The 19,538-nt window shown below is 37.9% G+C and overlaps 1 protein-coding gene across 1 annotated transcript; it reads left to right on the forward strand.

Annotated features, from left to right (window-relative positions):
* The first annotated feature begins 1,503 nt into the window (after positions 1-1,503).
* On the forward strand, positions 1,504-18,679 carry MS3_00010932 (uncharacterized protein). The gene is made up of 13 exons (XM_051219344.1): positions 1,504-1,540; positions 1,634-1,862; positions 1,897-1,996; positions 2,028-2,135; positions 2,168-2,414; positions 3,548-3,921; positions 4,902-5,678; positions 6,397-6,744; positions 11,807-11,927; positions 13,964-14,434; positions 14,726-15,172; positions 16,937-17,058; positions 18,290-18,679. The coding sequence occupies exons 5-13, from the start codon at positions 2,300-2,302 to the stop codon at positions 18,506-18,508; spliced, it is 2,994 nt and encodes a 997-aa protein (XP_051066673.1). The 5' UTR covers positions 1,504-1,540; positions 1,634-1,862; positions 1,897-1,996; positions 2,028-2,135; positions 2,168-2,299; the 3' UTR covers positions 18,509-18,679.
* The last annotated feature ends 859 nt before the right edge of the window (positions 18,680-19,538 follow it).

The raw sequence follows: 19,538 nt of genomic DNA on the forward strand, positions 1-19,538 counted from the left end.
GTTTCGCGGCTTTTAACTTATCTATATTAAAGCAACTTCTTTGGTGGTTGAGATCTATGTCTTTAGGAGTACTCAGTTTGAGGCTTCAAGTAGACCATTTTTGAATCTCAGTGGTCTGGAATCAGCTACTTTTGAACTCGTCAAAGACATGGAAAGCAAGTCGATTAGTAAAAATTGAGAACGGAGGAACAGATGGGTAGAACACTCTTAAGAACTCTTGAATAAACCAACTCCATTGAATCCACCGTACATCGAAGCAGCATCCACAGACCTTCCCATAGATGTCACTCCACCAACGATGGGGGGGAGTCAGGATTTCCATCACACAAATTAAGAGTGGGAAGGCAGTAGGACCTGACAATACAACAGCTGAACCACTGAAGTCAGACATTGAAGAAACTTCAAGTATGCTATTTAGGAAGATTTAGGATGAAGAACAAGTGCCGGCAGACTGGGAAGAAGGTCACCTCATCAAGATACGAAAGAAAGGAAATCTGAGAAAACGTGAGAACTATGGAGTCATCATGCTATTGTCAGTGTCAGGGCAAGTTTTCAACAATGTTGCTGAACCGAATGAAAGACACAAGCACTTGACAGCATGGATAGGAGAACCTCGTGGGATAATCTTCGACACTAGTGTACTTGAGAAGAACGTCATCGTCATACAGAATTCTTACAACGGACTACAGTGCAAAGTCGTTCATGGAGAGCAGTTGATAGATGAATTCCAAATGAAAACCGGTGTCAGGCAGGGTTGCTTAATCCCGCCCTTCCTCTTCTACATAGTGATTGACTGGATTATAAAGACCTCAACATCTCAGGACAAGCAATAAATACAGTGGACAGTTTGGATGCATCTAGACTGCTCGGACTGTGCATATGAGCAGAGCAACTGTCAGCCAGTACCAAAATCAGAATTGTCAATACAAATGTAAAAACAGTTCGATCGAATGGAACTGAAACTTGGGGAACTAAGCAGCCATCATCCGAAAGGTATATGTATTTGTAAACAATTGTCTACTCACGATGCACCAGATCCGTTGGATAAACACGGTCAGCAACGACCTACTATGGCAAAGAACAAACCAGCCTCCAACTGAAAGGATTGGGAAAAGACTCTAGAGGCGGATAGGACTGTGCAGAAATATTCAAACTGCATGACGAAGCAAGCGCTAACTTGGAATCCTGAAGGGAAACGGAAAAGTGGAAGGACAATGAACACGCTGAGCCGAGAATTGGAGTCAGACATGAGAAGGATGAATAGCGGCTGGAAAGAACTGGAAAAGATTTTCCAGCACAGGGTTGGGTGGAGAGTGCCTGTGAGCGGCCTATGCTCTTTGACGAGGGATAATAGACATATGTAACCAAATAATTCCCTGAAAAACCAAAATCCAGAACTGTGTAGATCATGTAAAAAAAGATTGGAAGATAGGGATGGTTGCGAGAATAGAAGTAATGTCAAATCTGACCTCAATCATAAACGTCTTGTTTTAATACCTGACGAAACTGGCGGCAGAGTCCATTTAGTTTCAATTCCCCTGTAAGTAAATACAAATTCCGATTGTGGCTCTGTACTGCGGGCCTGTTTTATATGTATTGGCCTTCTGTTTCATCTCCAGTGTTTTTCTATTAGGTTTGGTTTGGGATCAAAGTTATTCGCCCTTTAATATCAACATTCTGGACAAAGCTGGAAGGACTGCTTGCTTAGAGACAGCCGGTCGGAATAACAAGTCTTCAGATAGTTACTTAATCTCTAATAAATCAGAAATTTCACGTGAGCCTCACACATCGAGATGGACCGCTGGCGTCACGCTGGCTTCAAAATCAAGCCATACCGATTCTATTCGTAAGGAGGTTCTGTTGTAAGTTTGCTCCATTTGAATAATTCCGAATTAGCATTCTTAATAAGCTTACTGCTGAAAATTTCGAACAACAGGGTGATAAACTTCTTAGCTTAGATATCACTTCAACTTCCCTTCATGTCATTGCTCAATTAGTAAGCTTATTATCAGTACTTACCACTTTAGATTTATCAAAAAGCCATCAATGAACCAAAATTTACTTCTTTGTACGCCCAATTGTGTTTAAAACTATGCAGTAGTATCCCTAATTTTGAGTCAGGGGGTTCTCAATCGGTAAATTAATTGAATTGTTAACCTCCCTTCAGACTTTTCAGATATTCTTAATTAAGTGTTGTGAAGATGAGTTCAAGACCAGAGATGTTTGTGATGATCAGATCTCACGTCAGAAGTGCTTGGGGAATCTACGCTTCATCGCTGAACTTGGGATTTGTGGTGTTATGTCCGAAAAAGTTCTGCATAACTGTGTTCAAGAACTTCTTTCCAGGAAAGGGCAACTTAGTTCAGTCAACGATTCGGAGATACATACATCTGCGCAGGAAAAAAACAAAACAGGCGAGTAAACTTTTATAGTACGGAGTAGAATTTTCGTAAGTATCAGGTTAGGTCAAGAAAAGTCCTGTTCATTAGGTCAGTGAATCGATGTATGCAATGTCAATCTAATTGGTTCAGGAATATGTATATCTTTCTTCTCAGCAGCTGCTCTGGGCTTGATACAAAAGCCTGCGAGCGCTCACTAATCCTTCGTTGATCTTGTTTTAGACTATCAGACCTAAACCGTTGTTTACCTGTTCGCTTGGTACTTTGAAGCTACCTGTTTATTTCTAGGTCGGTAACTTCGATTGCTTTCCACGTAAAAGAAACCAATAGAAATTGCTATCATTTTACAACATATCTGCTCATTATTCGAGACTTCAGAACACTTCTGAGTAGGTTAGTGGGTGCCTATTTTAAGTTTGTTTGTTGATGACTTCTCCTAGGTTTGATGCTTTTATGAGACAGATGGTAATTCATTCCCCTATTCTTCAGTTTAGTTGAGGGGAGTGGACCCCCTAAGAAAACCACCTGCTTCGGTTTGGGCACCCGGGCAGTATCACAGCCCTCACACATGTCGAATGAGAATTGTGTGGCGCATATATATTTGGTGCCTCCTTGTACCAATATCTGTGTTAAAATTATCACTAAATAAAGTTTAGTTGAAGTGAGACAAGTAACCTTTCTTAGTGGAATTACGACTACTGGCATCAAAGCCTGCTGTCCCCGAGCTGGATATCTTTAATTATGATTAACCTCTACATTAAATTTAGCTCGTCCATTTTTGTTGAGGTTCATGGATATTCAGTGGAATACGAATTAAATTTGCAGGTTTAGGACCGCTCACCCTAATGGACATATAAGTATTTATCTATGAGTTGATCCAGATCATCAGTTGGACACTGCTAGCGAAGAACCGGCCTAGTGGCTAAATCACTTGAATTTTAATCAGTAGATCATATGTTCAGACTCCATATTGCTTTAGAAAACCAGGTTATACCACCGACCTTTACGGTACGCAATAAATACAGGCATACTCGGTAAATGAATTATATCATTGCTCTAATGTTGTATTGATCATTGTCTTGTCTTAGTTTCCGCTAAGTCAACCCTCATTATAGGTTTTTATGCAGTTGTGTAAATGTTTTTTGCAGCCCATACAATTCGGGAGCGCTCTTTGTCCGCTGACTTGGAATGTCTTTGTCAGTTCTTGACTGCTGTTGGGAAGCACATGGACACACCGAAAGCGAAAAACTTAATGGATCAATATTTTCATCGATTGCGTCGTATATTATCACGCGCTTACGATTCAAATGGATTAACATCCAACAAACATGAAAATGTATCTACGGAAGGAAAAAAGTTTTCGAAGCCGAATGATAACTGCATCTTATCTTCTAGAGTGCGGTTCATGATTGAAGATTTGATAGACCTAAGGGAAAACAATTGGATTCCACGTCGAGCTGGTCAGCGTACAGAAACAAACAAGCCACGTTTCCTTCGAGATATTCGCTTGGAAATATTAAAAGTAAAATTTTGCCGAATGTTTTGTGTCAACGTGAATTTTATTTTTAAAAATCTGTCTTCAAAGTATTTTCTTGCCATTAAGTTTGCCTTAACATGAATCATCACATCCAATTTTTGTTAAATTTTGTAGTGGTCCTATCAATTTTGTTAGTGAGTATCAATACTCCACATAAAAATAAAAACACAAAGAGGGACGAAGTAAAAATTGATGACATTTGGTTTTACTAGTTTGTTAAATCCACTTCATTGAGGATCCAGCAAATAACTTGGAATTATCTGAAGCCTATTAAGAATAAGATAAATCCAGTCTATGTTCTTTAATTTCCGAGTTACAATAAGCAAAACGTTACATGTAGTTTATTTACAGGCTACATTATTTTTGCAAATGATGGAGTTGCTTGGAATTGTTTAATTACCAAGAAAAAACATTTCTGCAATCCAATTGATTCGCGTTAGTTGGTAGAGGGAGGTAAGTGCTTCTGTGTACTGAAGTTCATGTGGATGCAAATAAAAATAATACAATTGTTTTACGGCTAATAATTCATTGGTTCTCAATTATCATGGATTTTATTACATTTGAGCAACATAACGAACTAGTTTTATTTCCTTCTAAGAAACCACTAATTATTCTAACAACCAAATTTGGCGAGACTAATTTATGGACGGACCAATCAGATATAAGACGACGAGTCACGAATTCGGGCGCGGAATTCATTCATACATTTGGCTAAATAGAGTTTTGGCATTATAACTGATGTCAGTTTGTGATGAAAACCCTAAATCTAATTTTTAACCCTAACCATCAACTGTAAATGAGAATTCTAACTGCTGTATAACCCTCATTTAGTCCTAACTAGTAGCTGTTCACTCTCAAGGTCACTTCAGCGTCGCTCAAAGATCGTCCATAAATTATAGTCTCACCCTAAATTCTTCTGTTTTCCATTTCCGCCACATTGTTTTTAATACCGCTTTACTTTTTAGGAATCTGGAGTCCTTGTTGCCCCAACTCCAAGTGAGCGCTCTGTCACACAGCCAAATGTACCTGGGAGTGCTTTTATGGGTCACTCATCAGCTTCAAGTAACTCTTCAGTGAATGGCGAATTTCCTTTCATAAGTGGTCTGAGCTCTAGTTCATCGAAAAATAATAATGGACTTAATACTGGTGAAGCTAAAAGTTGGATGGAGTTGGCGCGAATGGGTGAAGAACTCTGTCGTCAAAGTCCTCGTGATTTCTGTTTGTTGGATAACAGAAATCGTATTGGAGAGAGCCCCATCAGTCAATTTCATGGACGTCCACAGGCTGGTGTTGCCACAGCTAATCGACGCTTTTTGTCTAGCAAAAATGATTTGTCCCATTCAAACAATATTCCTCATCAAGGCTCTAAACCAAATAACACTGACAGCTGGACCAAAAGAACGGAGAAAAATGAAGTCAGTAGCGATTTAGGGTGGGTACGTGGTGTCAACCCAAAACTACGGAACTCCGTTATTACTCTGAGTAACGGCATATCAACAACTAATTCTAATTTACCTCCTCGAATGCTCAGAAAACTGGCTGCGGAAGCTGCTGGGAATTTGCAGAATAACTCGACATCAAATGTTTTTAACGAAACAAAACAACCTGTCCATTCGGAAGTACAGAGCTTCCATACAAAATCCACTTCTGATAATATGACATCCATTTCCAAAAACAGTGCATCCTGCACCACGTCTTTTATCCATTTCATTGGTCAAGTCAGTTCCTCTGATCCTTTTGAGGTAAATCTCTTAAATCTTCTCATTAGTTTCCTGAAACCAAACATCGTTTTTGGACGTAATTCCGTTTTATTCAGAATCTTACTGTAGTCTAAGGATCCAACTCTTCATTCTGTTCCACTTGTTCAAATAATTGGTATTAGTGTTTAATATCTCAAGTTTACTATACTTCTCTATTTTTGTTCTTGGTGTTATTGCTTCATTTGTGTATCGTCTTAACATCAAGATATTTGTGGGTTAGTATACTTGATCAAAGTTTATGCAATGAGAACCAAAAAACCTGAAAGTCTCAATCAGTCACTATTTATGAAAGTCAACGAGCACCTCACTGAGTTTGGTTTTTTGGACTTTGTCAGAAATAACTACGTAAAACCAACAAGAGGCGTCTGTTACTGTGGTAAAAACAAATTTTAAATCTCAATCAACCGAAAACACTAAGTTATGTGAAACTTAACTTTCCTAACTACAAACGTAGTCTAGTTCCTAGTATGTGTATACAATCAAACTGTTAGTTAAATATTGACACTGTACACTAGTGACCCTCTCTTTTTACATTTCTAGTGTCTGTTTACTTTGATAATACATGAATATAGTATTCTATTTAATGACATTCAGTAATGATATCAGTTTATCTCTGATTGGTTTTGTACTTGGGTTGTTGTCCCGACCCACTTATTAAACAAGTATAACTGACCTTCATTTGTTTGGGTTTTTTTCGAAGCCTGCGTACCTGCAAAAAGAAAGGTTATCGGTCAGTGGTGGAGATGAAGCCAGTACCCAAAAACCTGTTTGGTCTTATCCTAAATGTGTTCCAAACACGGCGATTTATGGTAGCTCAAATCCAACTCTTCCGTTTAAACCACAATCTTCTGTTTCACGTCCTCACTTAATAAACAAACCGAATTTCCCGGATATTCAAGCAGCAGTTCAGAAACCATGTAATCGTAAATTTGACCAGGTTAGATCATCTAATTTGAACAACATGGTCCAGTCATCAAACAATCTTGCTGAAAACAATTACAATACCACGCACGCTGTTGATGAAAACAGGAAAATCGCCCTTAGATTAGTAAGTTTTTGTAGTCATTTTTTATTGTAATGTTAACCTGCAAGATCTAAATATTACATCTGTAGCCTTATTTGCGAATGCCATCGGCTTATACAATTTCGCACAACCAAAACCAACTTCAATGGAAGGGCTAGATCTTGTCGGGCCTGAGGTCTATGTGAAGGATTGAGTTAAATAGCTGAGGGATCGTTCCAAGACTGGGTTTCGGTTGACAGCTACTTTTGCAGTATCAGAGTGGATAGCACTTTAAAAATATGAAATGATGGATGTTATCAAATAAGGTTTTAATAATATGAGTTTTGGATTATTAGAACGAAGAATGCGAACCAGTAAATGAAATGTGATAACGTGGTATTACTGAGTGCTAACTACTTACAAGAACGAATTATTTAATTATGTTCCCTGTTGTATAGATATCAAGAAACATGAGCACTGACCAAAAAACTTGATTAAATAAAAAAAACATACAAACTATTAACAAAAAAATTGCTCACCCTTCAGTCAGTTAAAACCTGACTATTAGGAGTAATTCTTATCCATCATATCAGTTATACGTAGTTTTGGCTTATACTGTCATTGAACGAAACCCGGAGCTATTTTCCCTATTTCGTAAAATCAAACACTCAGACGTAGTAACTTAAGTAGCTAATCATTCTATAAGATAAACATTTATTTATTTAAACTATACTTTCATTTAGCGAAGTTCTTTTATAAATTTTCTATTCACTTTCTAGATGTGAGTGTAGCGTCATTATATTGCTATGTAGTGAAAATTCCTATATGGGTATTAAGTAAAACAGTAATTAGAGCGCAGAGATGTTTCGGTTTTTCACCATATATATATATATATATATATATATATATATATATATATATATATATATCAAGGAACAATGTTTTAGTCTCTAACAATTAATAATAGTAATAAGCATTCACCGGGTACCTTTGTATGAGCTACACTAGTCAGTCAGCTACAACGTAGGATCAGGCACATATATGCATCGGTCCAAGTTGCCATACCTCATTAACGCAACAAGATGGACACCGGATTCATAAAAGTAGTTAATTCAGAGGTGGTAATATATAAAAGAAAGATTGCAATAAGGATATAGTACAGGAAGAAAGAATTATTTCGTAGAAAGAAAGATATGAAACGATTTCAATCTCAGTTTAAGGGAAGACAGAGAGTGTATACACCGACGCAATTGTGATCGATTCTGAGCCATGTCACCAAGAGTCTTCAACCATTGGTTACGACAGTCACGCGGACCCCAACCAAGTAGTCTGTATCGACCAACATGGCTCAGACTAGAAGCTAGTGACTTCAAGCATTGATGCCACGTTTTGGTTTGGCCGCCCCTAACTTTCTTCCAACCATCCCGAACACCGGTTAGCATTGCACGTCGTGGTAATCGGTGTTCGGACATACGTAACACGTGGCCCAGCCATCTCAGTCGATGAAGATTCACAACCTCATCGACTGATTTACCATCATTCCCTAATACCCTGCGTCTAACCTCACTATTACTTACCCGGTGATCCCAGCAGACGCCAGTAATATTTCTAAGGCATCTGTGGTCAAATACTAGTAGCTTACGAGTGTCTTCTACTCTTAATGGTCATGTTTCGCTGCTGTAAATTAAAACAGAACAGACTGCCGCGCAGTATATTCGTCCCTTAATTGATATACGGATATCTCGCCTCTGCCATAAGTGACGTAATTTGGCCAAAGCCAAACGAGCTTTTCGAATCCGTGCTGAGATTTCGTCAGACACCAACCCATTAAGGCTGATCAGACTTCCAAGATAAGTGAAGTTGTCAACGCGTTCGACTACTTCACTCCCTATCCTTAGTTCAGGTGTTGACGCAGACCAGTCCTGAAGCAACAACTTGCATTTAGAGGGAGAGAAGTGCATTCCAAACATTCTGGCATTGTTGCTTAGTGCTATCAAAAGACTGCATTTTATCAGCATCTTCACCAAACAGGATCATGTCATCTGTGTATTCTAAGTCGATAAGTGGACCTCCTGGTAGGAGATCAATACCCGAGAATTCAGTCGACGAGAATGTTATTTCCATCAATAGGTCTATGATGAAGTTAAACAAAAATGGAGAAATTGGACAGCCTTGATGGACATCACTTAAGGTTGCAAAAGCAGATGACAGTTCGCCATAAGCTCTAACTCGACTGGTGGTGTTCGAGTAAATAGCCTTCACAAGGTTTATGTACTTCCAAGGTACGCCTTTCAATGACAGACACTGCCACAAAATCTCGCGGTCTACCGAGTCAAATGCTGCTTTTAAGTCAAGAAAGACCACCATTGTCGGACGCTGATAAGTATGCCTATGTTCTAGAACCTGACGAATGGTGAATATGTGGTCGATGCAGCTACGACCAGGCTTGAAGCCAGCTTGATTCTCTCGTGTTTGCAGTTCACGAGTCTTAGTTAATCGTCTGATAATTATCGAGGCTAGTATTTTAGATACTATATTAGTTAAACTAATCCCTCTATGGTTGTCACAAGATGATTTTGACCCTTTCTTATATATTGGGACGATAAGTGATTGCGACTAGTCAGATGGAATAACGTTTAACTCCCAGATCTTAGCTAAAATATTAGTCAACCTAATCGCTAAAATTGAACCACCATGCTTAAAGACCTCTGGAGCCAGTCCATCTGGACCAGCTGCCCTTCTTCGTTTCAGAATAACTATAGCCTTTTGAACTTCTGCTAGTGTTGAGGGACCTACTTCAATGTTCCATCCACATTGTCTGGCAACGAAGGGTAGTTGTAAAGTAGCTGAAGGCCAGCTGAACTGTTCTCTGAAATGTTCCATCTATCGTTCTAAACGTCTGGACTGAGAGCAGATGAGGGTATTATCTTTTTCCGGAACAGTCGGACTTACACTTGACTTATTAATTCCAGTTTCTTTTATTAGTTTGTAGAGCTGTCTTGAGTTCCCTATAGCCGCCGCCTTTTCCATCTCTTTTGCTTTCGTTGTCCACCACTTCTCACGGTCGTTCCTTAGACTTTTGCCTAACCTAGATCTGATTTGTTTTCGCTCTTCATCGTGTTCAGTGCCTGAGGGGATGAGTTTACGAGAATCCATCAGTGCAATAGACCTAGAGGAAGTCCATTAGTTCTTTGTAATCCTTTGATTTAAATCACTGATAGAAGTCACTGCTGTTTCCACAGCAGTTTGCATAGCTTTCCAAGCAACATCTGCGTCAACCTCGTTTTCAGAACTACCTAAGTGTGACCTCAGTTGTTCCTGGAACCTACTTTTGGTTTTCTCGTTACTCAATTCAGTTCTAATGGCTCTTTTTAGTGTGGCTTTTTTGCGTCCAGTGAGGCGTAAGCAGATGCGTGCCCGTATTAGGGCGTTGTTGGAGTCCAAGCAGGTACTCCAGAATGAGCGACAATCTTTTACCGACTCTCTCCAACGATGACTGATGGCAATATGGTCTATTCGAGTCCATCGTTGGTTCGGTGTAGGGGGTCGCCATGTTAGACGATGTCTCTCCTTATGCTTAAAATTTGTGTTTGCTAAAAATAAACGATTTTCTGAGCACAGTTGCAGCAGACGATCGCCATTATCTGTTCGTTATGCCGGAATACTAAAACACCCACCTAAATGCCTTTCTGTTTGGTTTAAACTACCTATTTGGGCGTTAAAGTCACCTGCTACGAGTACTGTGTCTGAACGTTTAGCTTTCTGAAGAAGTTCAGATAGCTTTCTGTAAAATCCATCTTTCACTACATCTGAGCTGCAGTCGGTGGGAGTGTAGGCAGAAACGACAAAAAGGCAACTATGTGTGCCCTATCCTTCCGACTTCTTACGGAGCCGTTTAGCCGAACAGCACATAAACGACTGTTAACGGGGATCCACTCTAACAGTGCTTGTTCCGCCCTCATGCTTAGTGCTATGCCTACACATGCCAGTCCACGAGAACTGGCCGTCGGGTCACCAGATACATGGAGGGTGTATCTCGATGGCTCTCCGTTTTGCCGAGGTGAGGTCAAGTGAATGACCACACTGGGATCCTGTATGCGTGTTTCAGAGACACAGCATACATCAATGGTACGAAATTCTAGGGTTCTAGCCAGGGAAGCCTGTTGACTGATTTGACTTAGGGTGCGTACGTTGAAGGCTCCAATGTGTAGTTTGTAGCGAGGTTTCAGTAGACCTGGGACAGTGTTTTGAGCACTAGAATCGTTGGCTATGGTGACACTCGAGGGGGAAGCCGAAAAAGGAAGTTTAGAGGTGAAAGTCGATGTAGGAGGAATAATAGGAAGTGAAGACGGAGGTGGATTATGAATACAGTGGTCTTGAGTGCTGTTAGAGGTATGAGGGTGGTTATTCACTTCCCGGTTGCCCACACCGTGGAAGGGTTCTTCTGGAGGTACCTGAAAAGGAAATTGGATTAGAGGTGGTCTTAGTGACCTGAGAGCGTGACTGCATAGCCCAAGGGAAAACTGCTTGAGGTCGGTCACACACGACGTTTTTATGGGTAATTTTTGTGTTAGCTCCGTACTTGTTGAGACCCTACCTCCGAAAACGGATATCCGTGGGATAAGGCGAGGTGTGCATTCTTAGGGTCGACCTTTTCTAACCCCACCCCTCCTTGTGGGATGGCAGCATCGCTGTTATGCTGGTTGTCTGAAGGGAACACCTTACTGCTGTTACACCTCTGTACAGTCAGCAGTACGACTTCGCCTTCGGACCTTGGGTTTGTTGCTTTTAGTCTTGCCGCTCTTCAACCGACCTCTCTGACATGGTAGGAACTTGAGGAACGGTTGTTCCAGCCAGTATAGCTCGGTTGCTTCATCACGATAGGCAAGCCGGACCACCACGTCAAGGTAGCAACAACGGTCGGGATGAGCTACACTAAGTGTTTAATGATGCTACTCAGTTGCCCAAACGAAAGTAGGATTATTGAGGCGTAAACCTAAGATTTATTGACTGAAAGTTGAACTCCTTAACCATCAAGCTCATCATGATACCAAATGTATTAACAGAAATAAATTTGATTGCTTCTCACTAAACTTTTAATTTACAGCTCACTTTATTGGGAGATTCTCGTGATCCTATCCTGGTTAAAAATCAATTAAATTCATCGGATTTCAGTCGAATAACAACCGAAGTTCTTGCCGTCGCTGTTTTACATTTATGTGAAGAAGGTGAGACTAGTTGCTTTATTTTTATTCTTAAGTTATATGTTCGAGTTTCAGTTGTGTCCATTAAATTATCCCATTGAAGACTATGTCATTCATACATTTATATCATTACCCTTCATGCTTGAAAGTGGAGTGTATATACGATGAAAAATGCATATTACGGCCTAGGCATGAGAACATGAATTAAAACAATTATATGAACGAAGAATATTCTTTTCAATAATTTCTCATCAGGTTCTACAATTATAAATCCAACTTAATAATCCATAAAATTGGCCAAGTTTAAGGCAGAGTACATCATTTAAAATTGTAATATGTGAATCAAGAATTGTTGTTTTTCATATAAAACTAAATCAGATCGTTAATGTTGGGGTTGACTAATATAAAGTGTTAACTTGAATCAGTTTATAAGTGAAATGAAATTGTGACCTAAATGATCAGAATAAATATGGTCAATATTGGGTGAGAGAGAATAATGGAATAAAAATCAGAAATTACGTCATGTGTAGAATAATATGAATTAGGTCAGGTATAGTAGATAGGGGTGGATGCTGAATAGATTTCTCAAAAAGTTAGTAAGTGTAATAATAATAGTGATAAAGATAATAATAATAATGACAATGGTAAAATGTGTGGATAAGTTTAGGATATAAGAATAAACATTAATCGAATGTCTTTTTAAACCATATTCCCACAGTTTAGTTTTCCTTTTTACCACTTCATTTTCATTTTGTCTCTTGTTATTTCCATCTCGTGCTAATCAGTTATAGCGACCTGGGCCAACGCACATTTGTTTCATTGATGTTGATGTCTGTCTGACTGTTAAATGGACAACACCATAAAATTAAAGATTCAGACAAATGCTTGTTTGGAAATTTTGACTCATTCGAGATTATATAACAATCGATCTTTGGTTTGCCGTTTGCATATTTATTTTAGCACATGTTATTGTCTAAAAATAATGTTCCGTACGTTTTAAATTATCATTCGCTTACATGAGCAGTTGTTCTACTCGGATCGATTATCCTCTCTTTGCTGACATATAAGACGTCAGAAACGGCAAATTTTTCAGCATTTTCCGGTGACCTTTTTGTCTCATTATTAAGTACCGATCCAACTTCATCGGTTCTATGTGCAAGTACACCCCTAACTTACCATTTATTATTTTTTACGATAAACGTCGAGTGGAAATAACGTCTGTCTAGGATTGTTCCTCTTATCACTAATCACGTTTTCAGACATTAAAGATGCTTTAGTGAAGAACATTCTCAATGACATCATTTACTAAGGCTGTAAACTTGTATTTGTAGCTCTGCTAAATGACATTGTCGAGAAAATTTTCCTAGTTGAAACGCTGAAACCCAATGGTTTTCTTTCGCTGTTTTCAGGCATCATTATTCTCACAGTGGATCCAAAGGTTAGTAAAAAACGAAAAGAAATTTGTACGAAATTACAAATTTATGTCCGAAAATTATTGTGAATCGATCAATTGTTTATCGGATTGTCCTGAGATAATTCTTTAGAAATTGTTACTATTCCTTTTTACTCTGGTTTTAAAAGCTCTAGGTCTAGGTACGGCATATCAGTTCATAGGTGATGATAAGTTAACAAATATCTACGTTAGTGGGCTTCAGAAATATGTTATAACGCTTAGTAGCTTCTCATAGAAACAATGTAGTAAAACCTAACAGGTTTGTCAAGTGACTCACATTACCGAGATTTATTTAATTAAAACGTTAGTATTATAGTTGCCTATTTGAGGAGATTCTAAGTAATTGTATACTGTTTTTCAGTGTATGGACGGTATATGCTTATCATGTATTCCTGAACGCCGATGCAGACCATTTTGATACACATCTAATTTCCAAGAATGCTTTTATGTTACATAGTGTTGTACAATATTTTTAGTTGTTCCAAATATGTTTCTATAGTTATTACAGCTCTGTTTCAGTCTCACAAGTACACATTCTCATTGGATTTTATTGACTTGTTTGCTTGTATGTCTCATATCTTACCCTAAAAGTTTTTGTTTCCTCAAGGTACTAATCTTAAGTTGGCGGAGGCGGAACCATGTGAATTAGCTGCAATATTAGTAGCATGTGCTGAAAATCTATTGCATCGCGATGCGTCTACATCATTCCTTGCATCTAAGGATAATCGCAAAACGAAACCCACAAAATTGTCGTGTCATCCTTTATCTCTTGTATGGTCAAACCTCCTTAGCAAGATTTTATGTGTGACACAGTTAACTTATTCCAAGTCCAAACTAGCATTATTATCAGCTGCTTTAATTTGGAGTCGTCATATTAGTCTGTCTGAATTTGGTGAGCCCTTACGTGGGGGTAAACATCATCCCTTGTTTTTACTCGTTCTACAACGTTTATCACAAATTGTTAGTGAAGATGGAAGTGAAACAATTTGTATATCTGGAGCGGGATTGAGTGACAGACGTTCCTTGCTCATCCAATTATTTCAAGAGAGTGAATTGCAAATGAATCAAATGGTCCCAGGTTCGTTTTTTCTGTCAAATATTTCCTTTTCAGTTAGATTTTTGTAACCATTTTCTAAGGATTTGAACTATTACTGAAGAATACAGAGGCAGCTACAGTGTATGTTCTGTGTGCTACCATTCAGGATATACATTTACGGAAGCCACTGTACGCTACCGCCAGTGTGCGTATGAATTAAATGTTTTCGGACTTGAACACTTTATTCTACGTCATTCTATCTTTGTAATTGTTCAACATATATTTCTAATAGTAGTATTTACTTTTATTACACTTATGATATTTTATCTATAGAAGGGAGTCAAACAAACGAAGCTTTGTTGTCTTTGCTAGAAGAACGTAATTTAGATTTTCTCGTCCCAAGCTTACGATTGTCAACGGAACTATCTCACCTTATTATGGATACTTCATCCTTAGAAGGGAAATGTCCAGAAGAGTCTGACAAAATCACAGCTTCTAAATTCAACGATTACCTTTCAAATCATCCAATTGATGCCAGGATACGAGCATCAGACTACATTCATGCTTGCTTGCCAGTCATTTATGAATATATTCACAGAGTAGGAATTATTGATCTTGGGAGTTTGTCTTCACCCCCCACTTTAATGGCTAGAGAAAAAGCTGCGTGGGAGTGCATAGTACCTCATGTACTTATCGAGGTTTTACGAAGCTCAACAGACCGACAGTTGGATGCTCTTCATGACCTGCAGTCCTTCTGGGTTGATAAAAATATGCCTAAAGGTCAGTATACTTTCAAATTATGTTGTCCAGTAAATCATTTTTATATCAGTTGGTGGTAAAGATTTTTATCATGATAAACCTAATGGAATAATTGAAAACGCTTATTTTGCTTCTATATGGGTTCCTTTGCTGTTATCTTTCAGTTATTTTGCATCCTATTTGTAGATTTAATTCATTTAACACAGGATGGTAGTGCTTACTCTAAGCTACATCATTTTATGCTTTTTGATGACTTATGAATGTTGTTAATTTGATGTTTAAAAATTACAGGTGTTAAACTTTATTGATGAGTGCATCACAGAAGACAACATGAAGGTTCAGAAGAGTATTTAGTTGAAACATTCAATCACTTGACAGAGTTTCAAACTAAAACTGGGTAACTTGACCATATGTTATGTATCCGTAGTCGTTTCTAGGATTTTATCAGAAACGACACTAATAGTCTCACATCAATGAATCAAAAACTTTTCAGTCACATAAAATGTCTTGTTAGTTCCTTATTTTTAAGTTAAATGCGAGCTGCAGCAGATGATACACGGAATTTCTTTGAGTCTATAATGGATAAGACTTACACGGTTTACAAATTTATAATCAACTAATCATCCTTTTTTTTCGACATTATCTACGACATTTTGGTCCAAAAGGTACGGTCAGTAGGATCTTCCTATTTACACTCATCTTAATATGAAGTCATCTACCTGGTCTTTATAATCATCATGATTCGTAACTTTTAATTTCACTTATCCTTGTTCTTTTGTTAAGAATCACCGTAAATTGTAGGGACATGTTTCTAGGTAGTACACTTCGCATAGGTCTCATGTGATTATGAGGTGCTAATTTTCGCTGACTGTTGGTGTAGCAAGAATCTCCTAGAGATAACTTCCACACAGCCTGGAATATCCTTAGGTTTCTTGAAAACTCAGTCTTTGACAGATTACTGTGATTTTTATATTCGCACCTATTCATATATTGGGAAATGTGATCATGTGCTTTTCGTATCGTATAATGTTGCTTGGTTTAGATTTTCTTTAAAATCGAAGTGCTTATATATTAATAGTCACCCTAAACTTACGAAAAGGGAAGTTAATTGTCCTTCTTCAAGCCTCTTGACAAACGCAGCACTATCTACCTTTGGGAGTATTTTCGTTGCTCATAGTTTCCAGTTTAACTCAATTCGCTTTACATTGTTGACGTCACTCGGTTGGCATCCACTAGTCGGTTCGTAATAAAAGTCTTGAAAATAAATGAATTCCATAGGAACAATTAATCTTCTCTTTTTTGAATGGTGGCTTAGTGGTTAAGGTGTTCAACCTTCAGGTTTGTCCCCCCTCTTCATCTACCTCGGTCTGAACAACCGGGCAATATCATTAGTCCTCAAACTTAGTGTGACTCATACTCAAGTACCTGGCAAGTTAATTAATTTCCATTCTTGTTTTCGAATTATCTTCGTCGGTAGTCGGTGACTAGATCGTTTATTGCTATTATCAATCAAATAAGGACCAAATTGTTTTGACGTCTATTCGATGTACAAAATTTCTAATTCACGCTTAACATTTTGAAACTAATCTCTGTTAAGGAACTGCGTTATTGTAAAAAAAGAAACTAATGGATTATTTGCTCAGTTCAAGTCTCGAGCTATTAATAATTCCCCAATAATTTTATACTAATTAGCTTTTCAGTTAAAGGAATATGTCATAAAAAAGCTTTGTTTAGAAATGAGTTTTGTCAGCACTAAAGTAATGCTCGTTTCATGTTTTATTACAGGGTTTTTGTTTCGTTGTTTTATGAACCTTTATAATTGTGAGCTTGTATGTGAAGACGCCTTTTTATCATGGAAAGAAGAAGTGAATCCCAGTTATCCTGCTAAAGGCCAAGCACTATTTGAGGTACATTGTTTGTCATGTTAATTTGATATTTTATGGTAATTAATCAGTGACTTATTATACATTGTAGGATCTAGTTTATATATACATCAGTTCAGGTTGCCATATTATATCAAGAAAACTGTGATATCAGAATATTAGAGGTAATAACATCAGTTGTAGTAGAAACAGTCAGCATATGTATGGTTCAAGAAGAAAATATGAATTTGTGGAATGCAAAATCACGAGATAATTTTAAAATTCAGGATCTAAGGGAAGGCAAAAGTAAATGCATCTGTCCCAACGCAACCGATTGTGACTCATCTTACTCAACGTCTCCAACCATTTATCACAGGGTAGCTTACATCTACAAACCAAGAGCTACTAACTTATGCCGTTATTTGCTTTGAAGGTCACTAGTTTGTTTTCCAACCTATTTCTACCCCAGCCAACATCGCGCGTCGAATTAGGTGGTGTTTCTGTGGACGCAATACGTATCCCATTCACTGCAGTTGATAAAAATTCACAGTTTCATTAAATAATTTTCCATCTTTGTTTAGTATAACGCTTTACAACTATTAAGTAACACAAAGCAAACTTCTGAACAGCATACTCCCTCGTCGCCGACAGACGAAGATCTCGCCAACACAACTAATGATGCGAGTTGGCAAACCCAAGCAAGCTGTTTGAATACTAGCCAGGATGAGTAAATTGGTCGATGCAATAATCTATTTCACTCCATTTGATCAATCCAGACAACAACGCAGACCCGTCCTGAATCAGCGTTTTCTATTCAGAGGAGGAGAACATATCTCAAACATGCATTGTTGCTCGAAGGTGATCAGAAAACTTCCGATCATCTCTCGATTCACTAGTTGTTTTCGTTCATCATTTCTTCCTTTCTATAGGACTTTGAGTTCATCCATATTCTGAACTGCATTTTTTGGTGTATGATTATTTGTCTGTTGGACATACCACCATGGTGTTAATTCACTTTCTTTTTTGCTCTTACCTATTCTCCGATTTATACATGTAGAGAATCCTTCTTACCCACAGAAAAAGTTGACATCCGGTGACCGTCAAAATCTAAGCAAACATCCACTATTACCATATTATTTTTATTTGATAATTTGTTTGTTTCATTGCTTCGGTTTTGTATGTTTGTTATCTTGACATCCTAGTTCCTATTAGGGTACGCAAACTATTTTATTAAATCTCTCGTTAATTATTTCATCACAGTGACTTTTATTTTCAGGTCAATCGCTGGTTAACGTGGTTAGAAACAGCAGAGGAAGAAGACGAAGAAGACCAATGTAAATCTGATTCAAATGAGGATCATGCAAAGATAGTTCAAGAAAGTCCAATGGATTCGGAAAACTCAGAAGCTTCTAAATCTCCCAACCGTTTTATTGATATTGAGTCTCACAATATGCCACTGGCCCTGCATCCCAATTCAGCAGCTTTGCGTTCCTGAATAACCCCTTTAGTTTCCGAACTTGATATCAGTTTTGTGTGTTGATATGATAATGATGCCTGTAAATCCTAGATTGTATGTCTTGCATGGAAAATCGGTTTTGAAACCTCGTCTTTACCAAAACAATTTTTCGAACCTTCAGTCACATTGGGCTTCAATTTTCCTTATTATATTATTATCAAAAATCCTGACTTTCATTTTACTTCCTGACACTTGGTTACCTAAGTGCAAGGTTGTCTCGTTTATGTAACCATTATTCATGACTTAAGGTGAATGAGTTGCTCTTTAATTTTAGCAGTGGTGAAGTGCCACTGGTAAATGTGTCTAAAAAATTGTTACAAGAACCCACATCCAGCTACCGAGTTTCATCAACATTTAATCTCGTCCACTTAATTTTTGTTACCACTGATCCATGTAAACTACAGTACCATATACACACCGATTGCATCGTAAGTTGCATTTCACTGTAACTTCAAGTTTAAGCTTATGTAGTTACACTTCAAATATTTGTACGTTGTCAATGGAAATTATTTCGATATAGGTGATTGAGATCAGTCGTTCTAACTTTTCCTCTAGATAGCCAATATTTTCAGTAACATTAGATTCAGTATGACAGGTGTTATCAGATAAAATTACGTTTTGGTACACAGTTATTATCCATCGTGAAGAATAATACTAAATTTATTGTTGATTGGTCATACATGCATGAGCATTGCAATTATACATAAGGGCATAGAAGCAGATTTAGATGGGATGGTGGAGAGGAAATTCCAAAAACACCAGAGAAGTTTTAGAAGCATGGCACTCAGGTCAATCAGCAATCAAGAAGCACATTGAAATCGATCCAATTTATCAACCAATCAGGAAAATTATGCACAAATATAGGAATAAAAATCAAACCAATAGGAGACATAACCAAAACAAAGTAAACAATGACAAATTTGAGGTCAATAAGAACCAATGAACGTCGAGGTGTACAGAACAATGTGTGAGACGCAAATGGGAAAAATGAACACTTCACTTCTATCTG

Source organism: Schistosoma haematobium, chromosome 4 (assembly GCF_000699445.3).
Source record: "Schistosoma haematobium chromosome 4, whole genome shotgun sequence".
NCBI classification, from domain to species: Eukaryota; Metazoa; Platyhelminthes; class Trematoda; order Strigeidida; family Schistosomatidae; genus Schistosoma; species Schistosoma haematobium.